Source organism: Anser brachyrhynchus (genome assembly GCF_964034855.1).
Source record: "Anser brachyrhynchus genome assembly, chromosome: 17".
Taxonomy (NCBI): domain Eukaryota; kingdom Metazoa; phylum Chordata; class Aves; order Anseriformes; family Anatidae; genus Anser; species Anser brachyrhynchus.
Genome location: NC_137710.1, coordinates 9,301,416 through 9,320,076, shown reverse-complemented (window position 1 = coordinate 9,320,076; position 18,661 = coordinate 9,301,416). Strand labels below are relative to the sequence as shown.

Sequence of the window (18,661 nt, the reverse complement as noted above, 5' to 3'; positions counted from 1 at the left end):
TGAAATGCTGGTGTGCTGTTGGTGTTGAGAGCAACTGATACCCTAAACAAATTGTGTAAAAGCCAAGAAAACTTTTTCAGTAGACTGAGAAAGTAATTAAATGTGCCACAAAGAACAGGTGACTGCAAGGATCTCAGCTAAAGAACTTTTCATCTGTAAAACACTGGTTTAAGTTTTTAAAAGAAATATGTTACTGGTGGAAGGGCTGAGCTCTTGAGGTGTGGTGTCTGAGATGCAGGACACTGAAAAGACTGCTTAAAGCAGTGATTGCTTTCTGTGGTGCTGCGTGCTCTCTGACCTTCTTGTCTCCCCATAACTACAGGTACTTGTTTTTAATTAGTCTATTTCCTGCTACTTAAAACCCTTTCTCCACTATTCCAAGGAGATGAGAAGTTATCTTTTGAAACCTTCCCCATGACTTTACTTTCAAAGTTTCAGTGTTGAAGTAGCACTTCAGCCTCCTAATGTCCCAGAAGCCAGACTAATCTACTCGATTAGAAAGGCTGAGAAGCAAACCCTGAAAAGAACAATCCCTTTCAGGTGAGAGGTGAGTTATCCCTGTTCAAACAAAACTGCATGCTACCCTTAGTGTCTCCAGTGCTGTCATACTGCTGCTGAAGCCCCTTGGAAACCCCATATTGGAGAGAGAAAGATCTTGTTCCATCCCTGAAAAGATCCTATCAGAAACTGACAAGATTTTAAAGCTTTACCACAAAAAGGATGAGTAAAGCCTGCCTTACCTTATTCCATGACTTGTAAACACATCCACTGTGTTAAGAGAATCTTCTTCTACTCCCAGATAAAAGTCCATCAGGGATGGTGTGATCCAGTCACAGTTATGAAGGCCTGGCTCTATTGGGACACGTGTGTATTTGATCCCATATTCTTCTAACACCTCTGCAAATACATTCCTGACCTCTGTAAGTAAAAACAGAGGTACTTTAGTCAGGAATCAAAAATTCAACACACATCCCCTGCAACCTGTTAGCCCAGAGACATATTTTCCTTTCTGCATTTAAAAAAAATATATATCCCATTTGGTTTCTCTTCTGCTGAAATGGTTTTGTTCATCTTGATGGGAGTCCCCTTTTAAACTGAAAATATCTGGAAACATTATTCCCTCAACACCTGCTACAGGTGCCTTGTCTTCCCCTCAGCACTAAGCATTTAGTCCAGCAACTTCTCTGAAGTTAGCCTAGTTGTAGAGTTGCACCTGAGGCATCTGCACAGCTGGGAAGAAGTTCTTCACCAAGCCTCTGCACAGGTGTATCTGTTGAAAGAGTAAATTACCAAGAGCTGTGTTGATGTGGGGAAATACTGATTTTTGCTGTTTTCTGTCTCTACCACATTGACCTTAGTTGAAAAATGGATACATATACTTGCCCACCTATGGAAAGCGTGTTGAGACCTGCAAAGATTGGTGTGGAAATGCAACTGACAGGATGGAGATCTTGAAGCACTTGAAAGAGCTACCAGCTTCAATCTCAGTGACTAACTCGACCCAGGTGAGAACGCTCAAACTGCAATTGTAGGGCCTCTTCAAGGTCTTATAAGGCTTATTGCCCAGGAAGCCATGGTAAGTGGAGTCATCTCTCAGCTGACTGTCTCTCTCACCTGCTTGGTGCTCGGAAGAAAAGGAGTGCCTCCTTACCTGGGAGGACATGAACATGCTGGTGCCCATCCATATGAGGAGGTAGGTGGCCTGTCAGCTCATGGAACAGCTCCACCTGGGCCTTTAGCTCCTGCTTCACCTGTACAGGAAAGAAGGGTTAAAGAAAGACCTGTCAGTAGGCTGAGGTCAGAAGAGTGCATGGTGCCTCCTGGAGATATTGCTGGCCTGTACGTGGGACAACATGCTGAGAGGTACAGGTCTCTATCGCTCTGGGTGAGTGGATGGTGCTGATGCAGGGATTTAAAAAAAAAAAAAAAAAACTATATTTGAATACCCCTTTTCCTTTAAAGTGGAAGGCTGCTTTAATCCCATAAGCACTTTTGATCATCTGAACACATTTATCCTTGTTCATGGGTCAAAACCAGCCACTCCCCTAGAGAACAAAAGCCTCTGACAAGGTGATGCAAGGCCTACTTAGCACTTCTCTGGCATTTTCCCTTTATTGGTTTTCTAGGTTCTTAGTAAGTATCTGTTCCAATGTCTCTTCTGCCCCATCGGACAAGTAGTTAACAGCACATTAGCATGCGTGTCACTGAAGCAGGGAGGAATGGATTCTCAAAGGTTGCACAGGCTTTGGCAAAATTAGGTATAGGACACAGAAAGGCAGCTCCAGATGCCAAAATACAACCCAGATTCATCTGTAAGCGTACTCCCAGCTGGGACCTGCAAACGACCTTCAACTGTTGCATTCTGGGGTAAGTGCAGGTCAAGTTTTATTAGTAAAGTAAGTTGCATGGTTGTATGTGGCTTTCTCCTACCTCTGACATATTCAGGAGACCTTTTGATAGGGCTGTTCTGAATCCCATCTTCCCGTGGAAAAATCCGTCTTCATTGAGCAGAGAAGAGTTTGTCTTGAGCACCTCACATACAGGGGAGCCCTCGGAGAGGTTGGCATGCAGTCCTATTGGGATGTTGTATCTGTAACAGGATTGAAACATCCGTTAAGCTTTGCGCCTCTACCTTCCTTACTGGGTCCAAAGAGTGAGATTTCAGTGAAAGAGCTACTCAGATCTAAACAGTGTTGTGCTCACTAGAGTACGTCTTTGGACCTCCGCTCTTCTAGAAAGGAAAGCGGAACACTCTAGACCAGAGCAGAATATTACTAGATAACAATCCTGTCCAGCTTCTGGGACTCCCCCAATTCTGTTCTCACCCTAGTTCATGTGGAGAGCAGCCACAAGGCACTTCAGACTAAATTTTGTAACTACACTAAAAGCTATAACTGTATGGTACTGAACTCATTAGTGACTGACAGAAATCTGGACCTTGCAACTCTGTTCTAAAGCACTTCATTAGCCCAGGTATTCCCTTGAGCTCACACTTTTGAAGATGCTGCATTTCTGAGACATTAGAGCTTTACTTGACGACCTCTAAAGCTGCCTTTAAGCAGAACCCAGGTATATATCAACAGTGCCAAAGGCAGCAGTTATGGCAACAGCACAGGCTACAAGTGTAAATACTGCCTGAGTTTAAGGGTAACCTGGTCCAAGAGGCTGCAGCTGAAATTGACAGCAGTAGCTAGGCTTCTGTCTACTCCTGCAGATGATCGAGCTAGGCTGTACAAAGTAACATCTCTCTAGCACAGAGGAAGAGTTACGTAGGAGGTTAGCGGTGTAAATGTAGGGCCTTGTTAAGGATTCACAAGGGTCCAAGTGAGTTGCATTCTGCAAATTAAAACAAAGACTACTAGTGTATCTGCAGAGCTCCTGTCAGCCACAAGGCTTTGCGCAGTGCTGGTGTTTCCTTCTGTGTGCTGTGGCTTCCCCTAAAATGAGAACAGGACCTGGGAGTGCTCTGCCTTGTGCGAGTCTCACTGCCACTCCCGAAATCCTCTCAGGGTGGCCAAAAAGATGCTTTGAAACTTCTCCCAAGACACCCTCTAGCTGAAGTGCTGTGCCCCTTCTGTGCTGTCCAGCCTGAGCTGTGGTGCCAAGTTAACTTCAAGGCAACAGTCTATGGTTTAAATCCTTCCTGGAACTTCTGCATGGAGCTGCTAAGACAGGACATGGTCTGTCCCTGTTGTAGTGCTTGTACTACAAGGAGGGAAGCAAAAGCAACACCCATTTAGGAAAACTCAAGTTCTTTGGTCAGCCAACTTCCCTTCTATCCCTGCTGTCTTGAGAGAGAGAGAGGGTGGTTTCAGATGAAGCTGAAACAGATACACTTCAGAGAATACTCAAGTTTGGACAAGAAGTTTTAATGAGAAAATTTCTTATCCAGTCTAGGAGCTAATTTTCCCTTGTGTTGATATAAGTGTTGATATAAGTTTCTCCACACACAAAGAGGCATTCATGGAAGAGGGACCTTTCTGGTTCAGGGTTTTAAGACTCATCAGACTGTGGCAGACTACATCAAGTCTGTGGCCCAAAGGATATGTATCTGCAAAACAGAACAGTTCCAACAGGAGATGTGGATCATCACAAACTCCTTCCTAAGATACAAATGACAAACAAGGCAGGAATTTTAACACCCGGCTTACAAATAACTGACCTTCCCCCAGAGCTATTCCAAGTCAGATATCTCTTTCATCTCAATGTGGAAATGCCTGTTGAAGTGTTATGGGACAGGAAAGCTGTCCTGTTCCAGCTCTAACTCCAAGTTCTGTATTATCATAAATTGGTTCCTGTTTAGACATGAGCTCCCAGGGTCCTCTGAGGAGCTCTGCAGTAATTCCAAATGCCTACGGGTGGACAGATCTCTGGATGCAGTGTTTGCTTCCAGTCCTGTTCTTGGAACAGATTTCTCTGGAGTGGTAATGGAAACAGGATGGCTGAAGGGTGCTAAACTTTGGAGTACTTTCATGGAAACACTCCATGGTGTTCTGGTTGCATAAGGGAAATGTGAAAACCTACAGAGGTGCCCCTGGGATGGATGGACTACCATGAACTTTCTCCAAGACAAGGCAAAGGGCTGGTGGAAAACCAAATCTCCCCCTTCTGTCTGCTGCCCTGAAGCTGGTTAGTGAAGTACCAAGTTACAGGGGGCAGAAGGATTGTGGATGGATTAGACCATGTCAGAATCATTTAGCTCCTTCAGGTTTTAAGGCTTTAGTCCTTGCAGGACTGAAATTCTTTCTTCCTGGCTCCTCCGTGTCTTGTGCTCCAGGTGGATGGTGTAATCTGTTGCTAGGTACTGCTCCTCCTCACAGATTTAAGTGTTACGTTGTACGGACAGCTCTGTGAAACAAAATGAGTCCATGCCTCTGCAGTCCACTGTGTGATGAGGGAGTTTGAATGTCTGCTTATTGGAGCAAAACAGCTTGTGGAGGAAAAGGTCCTCAGACTCCTCTGATTTGGTGATTTCTCTGCAGCAGGACCTGGTAGTATAATTGACCATCTGGTTTTCACACCAGGGGCCTGAGCATATGCAAGGAGTTAGAGTGGTTGTGTCCAAGTTATTACTGGAAGATGCTGTCACTGGGAGCGGGGGCCATTAAGCATTCTGCTGAGAAGCTCACAGGCAGCCGATGGCAGGGCAGGAGGCAGCTACAGTGCAGAAGAGGAGCTGTGGCAGAGGGCATCCCTTCCCTCCTGTCACCTGATGTGTACCTTGCATGAGCCCAAAGGCAGATGGGGAGCTTGTCCTTCTAGAAACCCACTGCAGATTCGTTACCGTGTCTCTGGGAAGCTCTGACTACGTCAGCTGATAGCACTACTTGCATCACAGCCACTGCTATCGACAAGAAAAGGACTTATGTGTTACCGTGAATCAGCAGATGGAGGACTTCTCTTGTTGAGCACTTGTCTTCTCATGTGTTGCAGGAGGGCCAGAAATGAACAGCTGGGCTTCCCAGGGCTGTCTCCCAGGGGCATCAAATGAACTACCTCCAATTGTGCAATGCCTCAAATGCTGTGAGTGAAGCTATCTCCAGGAAAAGGCAAGCCCCTCTGACAGGTGTGGGACACCGAGGAGCCAAGCACTGCACTGCATAACATTAGAGCCGCTCCTCTGCCTGAGCTGAAACAAGCCCCAGAGCTGGGGAATGTGCAGAATGTGGAAGTGCAGAGAGCTGGCCTTGTTCTCGCTGTAAGGAGAGCCTCTCTCGGTAACTTTAGAGCGTGTTTCAGAGCTTTGGCTAACACCAGCTGAGTATCTTAATAGTTTTCTCCTGGAGTTAGTCCTGGCTGGTCTGACAGACTGTCCACATTGAGGCATCTAAAGAGGAACTGTTAGCATTTAATAGCTCTGGGATAAAGGCACTGAAACCAAAACTCGAAACACTGCACACGAGAAACTTCTTTGGGAGTATTCATCTGTGGGAGATGTACAGAAGCAAGCAAGCCAGGAGAGCTCTAAGGATGTGAGAAGGTGGACAACACGGTGGGCACACTGCTGCTAGCTAGCATTTCCCTGTAGCTAAATAAGTGCATGTCCTCTGGATGCAATGAGCCAGGTGCTGCTCCTAATCAGTACCAAATGCCCTGCAGCTGAGTGCTCCTAACTGTCTGACACTGCACAAGTATCTGAAGCCCTAAGTAAAAGGATGAAAACATGAGCAAAACTTCAAGCATCATGGTAACCGCTGGGCTGTGCCTCAGGAAACTGGGGCTCCAGTAATGCTCTGTCCTGACCAGAGGCTTGGCCTTTTAGACCTATTCTGCAGGCTCTCTTCTACTCTTACAAACACTGGACCAATTCTTTCAAGTGCCTCTCAGCAGTGAAATGTAGCTTCTGCAACCAAAGAGCAATGCCAAGGCATGTGGCATTGGAAGAAAGTCATGGTGAAAAGTTAGAAGAACACCCTGGAAGTGCCCCATTTTCAGCAGTGGGCAGGTAATTGTTTCCTCGACACAAACGTACTTGATAGTTGCCCAGATCTTTTCAAAGGCAGTAACTGAAATATTGAAGCAGAGACAAGAGCTCAAGCTGCTCGGCTTCTGATGCCATACTGGGACCAGAGCTCAGCTGTTGGGGGCTTGTCCTCATACCTGAATGTCTGCCTCAGACTTCCCTTATAGATGGGACAGGATGAGCACTGCTGCTCGTTACCAGCCGAATGTAACTGCTCAACCCAAGAAACAATTCAAAACAATTGGCACCAAATTTCAAGCACCAGTTTCTGCAATAAAAGAGCTGCAGTTAACAGCTACTACTGCCAACACAAAATGAAGCTGAGGCAACTGCTTGGTCTCTCTTAACTCGTGTTGGTGGTTGTTTTAAGCAGCAATGACCCTTCCACAATCTTTTTGGAGGGGTGCATTTCTAGGTGTTTGCACTCCCACTGCCCTGGAGAATGCACAGATGTTAAGTGAATTTAGCACAAGGGTTTAATTCCATCCTGATGAACCCAAAGGACAATGTTTATAAATGCATATTCATGCTTCTACAGCATCAGGAGTGTTGGACTGGGGTCTGTGACCTTGCTGAGAGGAGTTTCAAGCCAGTAGCTTCTGCAGCCACTAAGGCTAGTCCATTAGTGAGCTGTTTCCATTGAGAAAAATTTGGTAGTCAAAACAAGTCCAGCTCTGCATCCCCTGTAGAGGGGGGGAAAGAAAGGAGATACCCTTGCAACAAATGCTCTAAGAGGCAACAAGGAATTAAGTCTGGAAAGATTTCTCAGTCAACACACCCAGCCCAGCTATCAAATAGAGGAAATACAATCGGCTAAACTGCTTCCTTTTCAAGTAGTTGCTTGTTTTGCCACACGAGTGCTCTGAACAAATGGCTCTGCTGAGGCAATGGGCTTTTGTGCAATTGCAATCCCTGCTCATTCATACCCTTAGCAGTAAAGGGTCCCCAGAGACTGTGTCACTGTACTGAGGCACGCCTTATAATGCTGCCAGCATTGCTGCACGTTTCTGAGCTTGGTGGATGACTACAGTGCCCTGGCTCCTGCCTGGCCACAGAGTGGACTCTGTGCAGTCCCTGTGTTTCTGTGAGCAGCTGCAATAGCTGTGGAAATGGTGTGATTTCCCCAGGCCCAGACCTTGACAATTGTTTCACTCAAGGCTGCATACTCTGGGATAAGCATGGCACTTACTCTTTTCCTTGATGGGTAAATAGATCCCACCTTCAACATCCTGGTTGTATCCTTATCTGTTACTGGCTCATCGGCTTTCAGCCCAAGTGTGATGCAATTAAGAGCCCCATGTAAATATCTTTATCCAGACATCCTGCTTCAGTAAATGTCCAAGTGTCTGAATCCAGTCAAAGCAAGGCTGTGCTCCGTGCAAAGAAGGGCACATCTTAGTTTCTTCAGGTGGGTATTTGCATACTTTTTTCCCCCACTTTCACTCTATAGCAAAATGTGTTTTATCTAACTGTATCTCGTCTTGCTCCATTACTGCTAAGGATTTATTCTTGGTGGGAGAAGCACTCCAAAGTCTCTGTTGTATTAAGAACCAATACTATAACAGTGTTTAGAACTGACTTTCTTTTCAGTTACATCTTTGTATCGGCTTTAGGTTTAATGTCCATAACCTTACATCAGCAAAAGTGCTGTTGCCAGTGGAGTTAATTTGATCTGGGTCTCTAGTTTAAGGTCTCAGCATGCTAACCCTAATCCAAACACAGTTCGGCTGTCTGCTGTGTGATTAACAGTCAGATATAAGGATGATGAGAAAGCATGAGAGACTTCTAGATTAGTCAGATGCCAACTGGGAGGGTCAGAATTAAGTCACAATTTACACACACATTTTGCAATTAGTGTTGATGGGAAAGGAAGTGAAAACATAGACAGCAATTAAATGTGGTTTTGTTAGATTCTTCTGTTAAATGTACCCAGACGTTGTAGGGGCTTCAGCTTTTGTGTAGTTGATGTTCAGCATTTAACAGAAAGGAAAAAAAAAGAAGACTGAGGTTGTGTTCTAAAACATGCCACTCTTTATCAAGTGTTTTGGATATAATCACCTAGAAAATGGGAAAAGAGGCCTAACAGTCACAGCTGAGCTGAGTGATAAAAAAGGGGGAAAAGTAAGGCAGCAAACACTCATAGGTCTCTGTGTTCCTGCCATCTCCATATTTGTTTCTAAAGAAAAATGAAGAGATCTGTTCAGTTCACAAAACTCTTCCGATCTCTGGGAAAGGTTCTAGAAGCACCAAGAAGACCGTCAGACTTCAAGGTGGGGCTTGATAAATACACAATTACGATTACCTTTTTGGATAACCAGGATATCATGTTGCCTTATGCCTCATAAAGAGAAAACTTTTGAGTCACTGGAAAAAAGATAAATCAACAATAGAAATCTGTTCTCCCTTCTGCTGCTCTGGTTACGCACTGCTCTAGCAATTGCTGTCAATAGGTTTGTCATCTGATGATGAATCAGGCCTCTGCTGAAACTACTCTTTTGCCTGAAGTGAGTGGGCCCTTTCTTTTGGCCCAGTTGTGAAAGTGAATGTGAAAACCCCCAAATCCAGAGCCTGAATGTGATGGAAGGTATATTATTTACTGCTTGGTTCTGCTGCTTTGCAATTAGTTTGTGTTAGAGCTGGTACAAACAGCTGCTGACTACAGTTACATTTCTGCCAACTCTTCTAATGAAAGCACAGGACAACAGATGGTATACCCAGAAGCCTACAGAGTTATTGTGAAAATGAAGGGAAGAATGAAATTCCAGAAGAGCTGTGTTTCTGAAGGATGGTGAGTCCTAACATTGCAGGACAGCATAAGGTGCTTAAGAGTGACTAGCCTCCAAGAAAAGCTTTTTTGTTACTAATTAGCTTTGCATGCATGCAATTAACTGCAGACCAGGTGAGGAGAGCTCAAGACCTTCAGTGACAAGCAACCAGGACATAGTTAACCAAGAAGCACGCAGATGATCTCCACAAGTCGCAGAAACACCAGCAGTCTGGCACCATGAGCGCACAAGATCAAATCCCACAACAGTGGAATACACCCCAAGAAAGCAGAAGCTGCTTGCTTCAAGCCTTTTTTCAACTGGTAATAGATCCAGCCTCCCAGTTTACGCCACTGTGTAGTTGCAGGCTGAAAGCTCTCCTGTGGAGCTGAGCATGTATGTATATGTGTGTGTGTGCATGGTACTTGCTTAGCAGGGTGTCTGTAGGGGAAGGCAAACATGGGGGGGGAAAACAGGGCAGATTTTCATCCCATAAAACATAAAATGCTGCAAAGCGTCATCATTCACAGTGGGATAGGAGACAACATCAAGCAGGGGAAGAGGCAATACAGTGACAAGGCAGTAAAGCAACAGCGATACTTTCCCACTCCTGTTTGCCTTTCATCATAGCACCACAAGATGAGGATTCAATGACATTTTTTGGAAGTCCAACCTATTAGACATCCGTGTCTACAAAACTTTGCGCAAATCTTTGCGTTATGGGAACATATATATCTTAGGGGTGACACGAGTTTTACATGTTCAGATGCCAATTTAGTACATGTATATTAGCAGCACCTGAATTGAGGTTTTGCATTAGACAAATCCTTTGTCCTACACCTGCAAATATTTCTCCAGTGCGTGGGTAGGACTGAATACAGCTGCGGTGAGTTACTCACAAATGAGGAATTGTAGAATGTGGGTTGCTGATAGTCAGTGCTAACAGATGTTCCCAAAGTCACCCAGATTATATTCTCAGAAATAGATTTTAATCCATTTTGTTCACACATACAATTCAAAACCACCCCTAAAAAAGGAAAATTGCAGCAGCAGGTTGAGCAGCTTCTGCTGTCACCAACCCTCCAACCTGGCTTTTCATACCCTTATCAGCTGTCAGCACAAGTGTCATGACCTGGATTCAAAGATGCTTTTTAAACCTCTAACTGTACAGCCTACTTTCTGGCTATGGAAATGAGGCCAGGTGGATTCTATATTTAAAAGCCTGCTAAAGACCACAGCTAAAATAGCAGACAACATTACCACAGCTTTTGGGCTTAAAGGGTTTCATGGTGCCTGCAAGTCTGAGAGAAGTGCTGCCTTCACCTCCTCATTTCACATTTAATTTGTTTTACTAACAGGATTTTAGACACCTCAGCAGTGTTGTGCCTACCCTGCTGCCTTTCCCCTTATCAACCCAGGAGTGGTTCCCTCTCAATGTTTGTGTCATTTCTAGCCTTTTTAACAGAAGACCAATTTGCCACTAACACCGCACCCTGACTTTCCTGCACTACATCTTCACTATTCATTTTCACCAGGGAAGCTGCAGGCAATTTCTCAGTACCTCTAAAAGTACAATTAAATCAGGGAGAAGTGTTCCAGGAGAACAAGGACAGCATGACTCCCATGAAACCGTCCCTTGCCGGAGCCATATATGTAAAGCATAAGGTCTCAGTTTATCTAGTCCCATTACAGTTTGTTTCCTCACTTTTTTCAGCCCTACTCTTCTTTTTTTTCAGAATGTGCTCCAGCTTCAAAGTGCCCCCCCTCTTCCCGGAACAATAGTATTAGCTGGGTTTTACCTTCTAAATAGAAGTAATGCTTCCTGTTAAAGGATTTGCTGGGCTAGTCCATGAGAACGATGCATGCCATTTGATTTGCTACGGAGCAAACCATGCCAGAAACCTCTGAAAAGTTCGTGAAGGAGCAAAAGTGGTAGGTACAAGACAGGTATGAGGTATCATCTCTCTTTATGCTTGAAGGTTTTTTGCTTGTTTGTTTTACAAATGGATTTATCAAGTCTAGAATAAATAGAAATGTTGATGTGTTTTTTAAAAAGTTTTTTTGGTTGAAAAAGTTGAGTTTTCCACTGCCCAGCTTTTTAGTTGAGCCTTTGCAGAACAATAGTACTTCCGGATTCCAAAAAGAATCTGGCCAACTCTGTGTTCAGCCTGGCTGAAATTAATCAAATTAGATTAGGTTTAAAGATTTATGCTTTTATGCCTCAATAGTTTTAGGGGTAGCAGTTTAGTCTGGCAGGATAGTGTGGACTTTCATTCTGACGGTACATCTTTTAGAAGCGTGGGAAAAGAAAATTCAACAACCCAAACTGTACCAGTCAAATTGTGTAACTGGCCTTCTATCACCATAACAAAATGGGCAGTGCAGTAGCTAACACCAGAGGAAAAGCCACTTTGGGTATGACTTGTAGGTTGGTGGTTTTGGTATGAAGAGTCTTACTAAAGATGCCTGTAATCCAGTTTTCTTATACCAATCCAGGTTATGGTACAGTGTTTACACTAGGGCTACAATATACTACAGTTCACAGGCTCAGCTTTCCTTGGATAGCCTGAGGAGGCTGTCCACAAAGGAGCTAAAGAAAGTAGCTTACCTCCTTGCCAGCTTGGCTGCATCTGCTGCAGCACTTCCGTTGACTAGCAGAGACACGTTAGATACCGCTCCAGCCAGGAAACAGTCCACAATGCCTTGGTTTCTCCGAGGACAATAGCCAAAGTCATCTCCGGTTACTATGAGCTTCACCTGAAACATCCTTAGAGGTCATCCCTAGCAAAAAAGGAAAGGAGGCAAAATCAGCTCAGCCAGCAGATCACGGGCAAGCAGGAAAAGACGCTCGGCGGGGGCAGCCCCCGTCGTGACTCAGCTCGTGGCTAACTCCTCCTGCTTCACCTCCGCCTGCCCGGCGGCTGGAGCTGCGTGCGGCCGTACCTGTGCGCCTGGCTGCCTGAATGCACCGAGGGTGCGCCAGGGGCCAAATTCCTTTCCCTCCCGGCGCACCCCGGCCTGCAGGGCCCGGAGTAACAGGGCACGAGGGCAGAGCTCCCGGGGCGCTGCATCGCCGGTCCCCGGCGGCCCCGGGGGGGCAAGAGGCGAGGCGCGGCCCCGGGCTCGGGCCCTGCAGGGGGAAGGTGGTCCCGGCCGCCCCCCTGGCGGTGCGGGGCGGTGCGTACCTCCTCTCCTGCCCGCTCCCGTGCCCAGGGCCGCCGCCAGGTGCGGGTCCCGGTCGCCTCCGCCGTCCCGGGGGGCCGCTGGCTCCGGCGGCGGAGCTCGGCCCGCGCCGCCCCGCCGCGCATCCCCTCGCACACCCCCGGTACCGCCGGGCAGCCCCAGCGGGGAGCCGGCCGGTAGCACCGGGTCCCCCCTCAGCCGGCCGGGTCCCCTCAGCCGGCAGCACCGCCCCACCGGCGGCCCCTGGCGGCCGCGGCCTGCAGCGCGGCCTGGGCCCGGTGAGGCGAGGCTGGCCTGGCCCTGCCCTGCCCTGCCCCGCCCCGCCCGCGCGCGGGGACCCGGCCGCGCTGCTGCAGGCTCCTGAGAGAAAAATGAGGCCTGCGGCTGCAGGAGGCCTGAGAGATTGGCTCCGTTACACCCCCTGGCTCCTTCAGGAATTAGTCTTGATCTGCCAGAGTGAAAGCGAAAGCGCTGAGTACCTTCGAGATTTTGTGGGGGAGATGCCAACCTGCGGGTTTGCCTGTGGAAGGAGAACTTTAAGTTCCACCAAAGCAGAAACACGCCCCTTCTCGGTCTGTAATGTTAGCCCCACATACCTGGCCACTCCTACTGTCACAGGAAAAATAACAAACTGATGCTTGGGCAGGGAGAGAATGATGGTTCAGAAAGCGCTGGAAATGGAATGATAGTTCAGAAAGCTTACACTTCCCCAGCATGTAAATGAACACTAACTAGAGGAAAACTCAGTGAGAGCTGGAGACAGCCTCTGTCCCCTTAGTGACCCTTTTCTCATCAAAAAATTATATGGAATTAAATTAAAACCAAACCAAACAAAAACATGCTAAAATGCATTAGAGAACTTGCTAAATCGTCATTCTGGCTATACCTATGAGTATTTCCATGATTTCACATTGTATGCTTCTGTTACAGATGAGTTTTTGATGCTCGGTAGGGGTTTCCAGTGCCCTTGGCATTTCAGAGCGGATATTTGTGCAACTGCTGCTTGCTTCCTCTTCTGGGACGTGAACCTCACATTCCCTCAAGGCTTCATTTACTGATGAAGGCTATTACTATAACGGATTAAGTCAGCATGTCTCTGAAGTAATGTCATGAATGAAAAACAAGTACATCCTGCCTTTGCCAATGCAAACCCTTGGGTTTTGGTTTGCCTCTTTCTAGTACTGTCAATGCTGCTTGCCTCTGCACAGGTGAGAGATGCTACATAAGAATCTTAGACAAAGCTTGGCTTCCCAGCCTTCTTAATCTTAGTGTGTGTTTAATGCTATTAACAGTAACATCCTTCTTAAATATTGCATGCAATCCCTGGAGGCTTTTATTTTCTGATTTTATTCCTGTTTATCCAGCTCTCCTTCCTGTGACTGGAAGCAAACACAGCAAGCAAATCTTGCCACAGTGCCACATCCCCCTCAGCCCCCAGCACCATGTTTTCTCTGCAGAATGCACACCCTTGCAGGCTGCCAAAATAGCCTTTGCATCCTACTCTCTGTGTAGTCTGGAGGAAAGCCTCTTACAAAATCAACCTGGAGCTGAAAGGCAAGGCAGGCTTTCTCTGGCTACTCTCTCCTCTTCATTAAAGTCACAAATTAGAATATTGGCCAGCATTTCTGGTGGAACTGCATAAGCCAAAGCATGTACAAAGCCCAAGCTGCATCTTCCAGCTTACTCAAATAAATAAATAAATAAATAAATAGCCCAACCTTATCTTAGTCACAGAAGCCAGCAAGAGCTTTCTCCATCCTCAAGTCATGAAGCTTCACTGGTTTTCAGCTTGCATTTCTTTCCTGAACTTCCAGTTATTCAGTAGCAGATTTAGAGGTTTCCTGTAAGCATTTCCTAAAAGCAAATGCTTCCAATAAACTGTCTGTTGACACAGAAAATGTATGTTGCTTTTCTTGTTCCCTCAGCTGCAGCGAGTTAGTTCATTTGGGATTACAATGGTAGCACAGTCGGACTTCATTTGTCTTTTCCTTGAGCAAGAAATTTTGTTGAAAGTGTGAATTGTAAAAGACAAGGTGTTTGAATGAGATGAAGTAAAATCCACTTTTTAAATGAAAGAACATTAACTTCTTTTTTCTCATCCACTTTTTAAATGAATTTTAACTTTTTTTTTCTCTTCCCCAGTCTTGAAGATTTACAAAATCTTGGAACTCAGGGTATCAATGTTCAAATTAAAGCCTTTTCAATCCTTTGATCTGTTTTCAGAGGAAAAAAAGATGCAGATGGGAAAAGAGATGGAGTGGGCGCTCAGAAAGGGTGAGGTAGGTGGCACGCAGGAGTGTTTGTAGGGGCATGTGTTTGTTAGCTGTAACTCAATACCCGCGCTGAGTAAACCTGAACAGGAGCAAAAGGGTCGTAATGCTGAGGAGAGCTGGACTCCAGTCCAGATTTCATAAAATTCACAGAACTGGATGGGACAGAAAAGCAGGTTTCCCCGGTCTTTGAGGACATTTCTACGCCGTGACGGACCAGGGCAGAGCTGAAGGGCCGCACCCTGCAGCCAGTTCCCTCAGCGAAGGCGCAGACCCGCTGAGGTGAGGCCCCCGCCTGTCCCGCGGCGGCGCCCGCCCACACTACAACTCCCGGCGTGCCCCGCGGCGGGGCGGCCGCTGCGCTTGCGCAGTTCCCGGGCCAGTTCCGACAGTGGGCGCGGGGAGGCGCGGACCGGGCACGTGGGCGCCATTTTGTGGCGAGGGGTCGGGGTTGTGTGGCGGTGTAACTGAGGGGAGCGGTCAGGTGGGGGCTGGGGAGCCGGCTGCTGAGCAGTCCTCTCACTGAGGGGGCTGTCCTGGTGGTGTGGGGGTCTGAGGGTTCAGCCTTAGCTTGCTGCAGGACCAAGCAGGGTCGCTTCAGCTCCAGTTCTTGCTCTGCCACCCCCAGCTCAGAAACAACGGGAGGAGCAGTGCACAGCCACATCTCCCCTAGAAAAATACCTAGGGGTTCTTGCATCAAAAGGGATGAAATCCCCAAATTCTAGGGTACATCTGCTAAGAGTACAAAGGTTTCCTTACGCTATAACACGTGGTGGTGTATCAGTCACCTTCCCTCTCCCTTCTGAAATCATTTGAATTTACAGAAGTACAGATTTAAGTGGATTCCTCACAACGTGCACAGTGCTAGCAAGGGGGCACAAAGTGAAAGGCGAGATTTGCCCCCATGACCTTATTATTAACTTTACACTTGCATTAAATTACCGGGTATTGCTCAAGTGTCAATCTCAAATCCTCTGACCCAGACAGGAGGTTTTTGGTATTCATCGAGGCTATGTTTAGATGTAGGGAGACACTTTCCCATTTTTTTCAGAGGGTTATTTTCTCTCTGCTGCTGATTTTCCTTCAGTGTGTCTAATGTGGAGTAAAAATTAATATTTGAGTGTGACCTAAGCTACAGCATCAGTGATTTCTGACTGAGTTTGAGATAATGTAAAGTCAGCCCATTCCTGCTTCTCCGTAACATTACTACACGTGGAATTGAATCTGTCAGATCACTTACAGCAATCCTTTTCATCTCTCAGCATCACTGAAAGCATCCTGGAAAATCTCAGCTGGACACAGAATGGACACAGAAAATAATTCATTGGGAGTTATGAGGAGAGATCCCATCTTGAAGGACAAGCATTGTTCTGGAGAGTAGTTGAAAGATGCTGACTGTTACCAGACACAGACTGCCAGGACTCTGCAGAACTTTTAAGGAAGTCCTCAATTCTTCATAGTCTAGAAACAGAAGACAGCAGTCAAAAAACATTGTCTCTTCTCCCCCAGATGAAAAATGCTTCAATTTAAATATCTATATATTTTGTCAAATAACTTCTTCTTAGTTACTTTGCTTATTCTTCCAATCTGTTTTTATCTACTGAATGCAAATTTCTGGATATCTGATTTTGGGTCTCTAATCCTTAAACAATATGGGCTAAATGATAAACTGTAATTTGTAAATTTTTAGCAAGCCACATTTTTTGCCATTTTGATTTCTCCCTGGATGACAGCATTTTGTTGTTATTACTACTTCTTACTATTTCTATTTAGGTCGTACTTAGAGGTCACAGTTAGAAGAGCTCTGTTGTAAGGCATGCCAATGGGTACAAATATTCAATCTGGAGTAAGGTTATAACTGTCAGTTCATCAGCATGGGGTGAAAGGAGACAGAAAGAACCACGGAATGTTTACAGGCCTAATTCCCCACTGTTACTCCCTTGAATTCAGTACAATTTGTCCTCACTGACATCAGTGAAAGGACTAGATGCAGAGAAAAGTCAATGGAAAAGCTCACACATTTATTTTTGCACCAGGTCTTAATAAGGTCAGAACTGTGCCCTTATTTTGTCTTAGATTAATGATAGTATGCAAAAGAGAATCCAGACAATACTATTGCAAGGTTCTCCATAAACTGGGGGCTGTCTCTATCCAAAGATACACCAGTGCTTTTTCAGTTGTAGATCAAGCCCAGGAGATGCCTATTATGATACCTTAGTTGTCAGTCACTGCTTTTGTCATGCAAAATAAATAGAAACCAAAAGCATGTTTAACAGAGGGCAATATAAAAAGAAGGAAAGTCCTTTTCTATAACATGCTTCTTTGAGTTAGCCAGTTTTCATGTGCCACAGATCTCCTGTTCCTGTGCAGTGAAAGCATTTGGCCCTGCCACTAAAACTTGCCTATCAGGGAGGGGCAGGTTATACTTTGAAGTGCACCTGAGGGGAAATTGTAGGTGCTTTCAGTCCTTGAAAATCAAATGTGCAAAATGACTGCAGAGTTAAGTGACTGAAGGCAGAAAGCATTCTTGTTACATACTACATTATCCCCTTTTGCAGCGTTGTTGAATTATTTTGTGTGCATAAAAAAGAATCATGATGAGATTTTATTAAAATAAACAATTTTTTTTTTAAAAGCTGTCGTTTCCATTACCAACCTGCACCTTCACTTAATTTCAATAGCAAATTTACCTGCAGCTTACAGCAGTCTGCTAGAAACAATAGTGGGCTCTGTCACAGTGAGGTGGCTGTTAATTGCCATGGGTGTTTGGCATTGATGGGGTTCTTTGTTGGCAACCGTTCTAACCCAATTATGTTTCTAAAGTACAACTGAAAAGCATTGTAGGGAGCACCATGTAAATGGCACTAAATGCACTGAGACTGAGTGACCTCCCAGAAAGATAGACAGGTGCCAGCTAAAGCCCCATATTATTGATTTTCCACGGCTAAAATGGCAACTACGGACATCTGTTTTTGCCCCATTTATAACAACAACAGCAAATGTGAGCTCTTGTCTTAGTTATAAGAACAAGGTTTATTAGAATGACAAAGAAATATAGCATTTGACTATCGAATCTGTGGGGTTTTTATTTGTTTCTGTGAGCAAACAAAAATATTTCTGGGACCATGAACTTTTAGTCCTCAGAAAAACACACTGGACCTGTGTGTGTTCATGTGCACATGTATGCCTGTGTGACTAGGTTCAGGAGTCACGTTTGCTTAATGCAGGCCTGACATTTAAGTCAGAGATTCTTCTGAGATGTAGATATAGATACATAAAACAGGCCAGAGCCAGCATGAAGAAAACTAACCATTCAAGGGAGCGGTATCACATGGGTAGGAAAAAGCCTCACAGATCAGTGTAGGTGATAAGGAGTCAGCTGAGCATCGTATGATGTTTCCACTAGCCAGGGACGCGAATGTGCTTTCTAAATCATCCTATAATAGAAAGTGCGATGTTGCAGTTCTGTTGCCGTTGCTCACACAGAATCCAATTGTTACAAGGAGTTAAGTCCCAAGGCAGGTGCCCACCTAAGTATTTCCGTGCTGCTAAGGTAAAAATCCTGATAAATTATAAATTTGTTGTATTCTTGGGAGCGTTACCTGAGACTGACACCAGACTGTCCATGATGAGATACATGGGTCGATACGAGCAATTCCTGAGGCAAAACTAAGGGACTGTGTGTCCTTTGCCAACCTGCAGCCTCCAAACCTATGCAATGAGGGACATGTGTTAACTTGTTCAGCTTTCTTTAGTACAGAATAGCTCCTAATAACTTCTTTATTTTATAAGACTTTCACAGAGAGACAACCATGGCAGCTGAAATCCTAGGAAATCACCACACGCTAACGAGTCACCGTTAGCTCCTTGTACAGCATTTAGCCCAGCAGTGACTAGACCCGGGCAGCGGTTCGTTTTTCCCGGGCTCTGGCGCTGAGTGAGAGCTCCGTCTCCTCACAGGGCCCGGGGCCGTCACCCAG

At 45.6% G+C, this 18,661-nt stretch overlaps 1 protein-coding gene and 1 long non-coding RNA gene across 8 annotated transcripts in view; one reads left to right on the top strand and one right to left on the bottom strand.

Moving 5' to 3' along the window:
• The window catches only part of LOC308179547, a 12,211-nt gene extending 381 nt beyond the window's left edge, over positions 1 to 11,830 (top strand). Inside the window, exons 2-4 of the long non-coding RNA XR_013940416.1 lie at positions 1,359 to 1,505; positions 5,434 to 7,871; positions 10,965 to 11,830. This is a non-coding gene — a long non-coding RNA (uncharacterized lncRNA). The remainder of the gene's footprint in view (positions 1 to 1,358; positions 1,506 to 5,433; positions 7,872 to 10,964) is intronic.
• Positions 1 to 18,661, bottom strand: part of YDJC (YdjC chitooligosaccharide deacetylase homolog) — a 25,429-nt gene extending 6,768 nt beyond the window's left edge. The window contains exons 1-7 of one of the 7 annotated variants that reach the window (XM_080559889.1): positions 18,493 to 18,661; positions 18,284 to 18,392; positions 14,130 to 18,118; positions 11,837 to 12,009; positions 2,431 to 2,590; positions 1,652 to 1,751; positions 741 to 918 (exon numbers count right to left, since the gene is read on the bottom strand). In XM_080559889.1, coding sequence (XP_080416015.1) covers positions 741 to 918; positions 1,652 to 1,751; positions 2,431 to 2,590; positions 11,837 to 11,994 — 596 coding nt within the window. In that variant the 5' untranslated portion in view covers positions 11,995 to 12,009; positions 14,130 to 18,118; positions 18,284 to 18,392; positions 18,493 to 18,661. Of the gene's footprint in view, positions 1 to 740; positions 919 to 1,651; positions 1,752 to 2,430; positions 2,591 to 11,836; positions 12,010 to 12,171; positions 12,389 to 12,413; positions 12,677 to 12,890; positions 14,077 to 14,129 lie in introns of those variants that run through there. The other 6 variants (XM_080559886.1, XM_080559887.1, XM_080559885.1 and 3 more) reach the window with 6 other exon arrangements.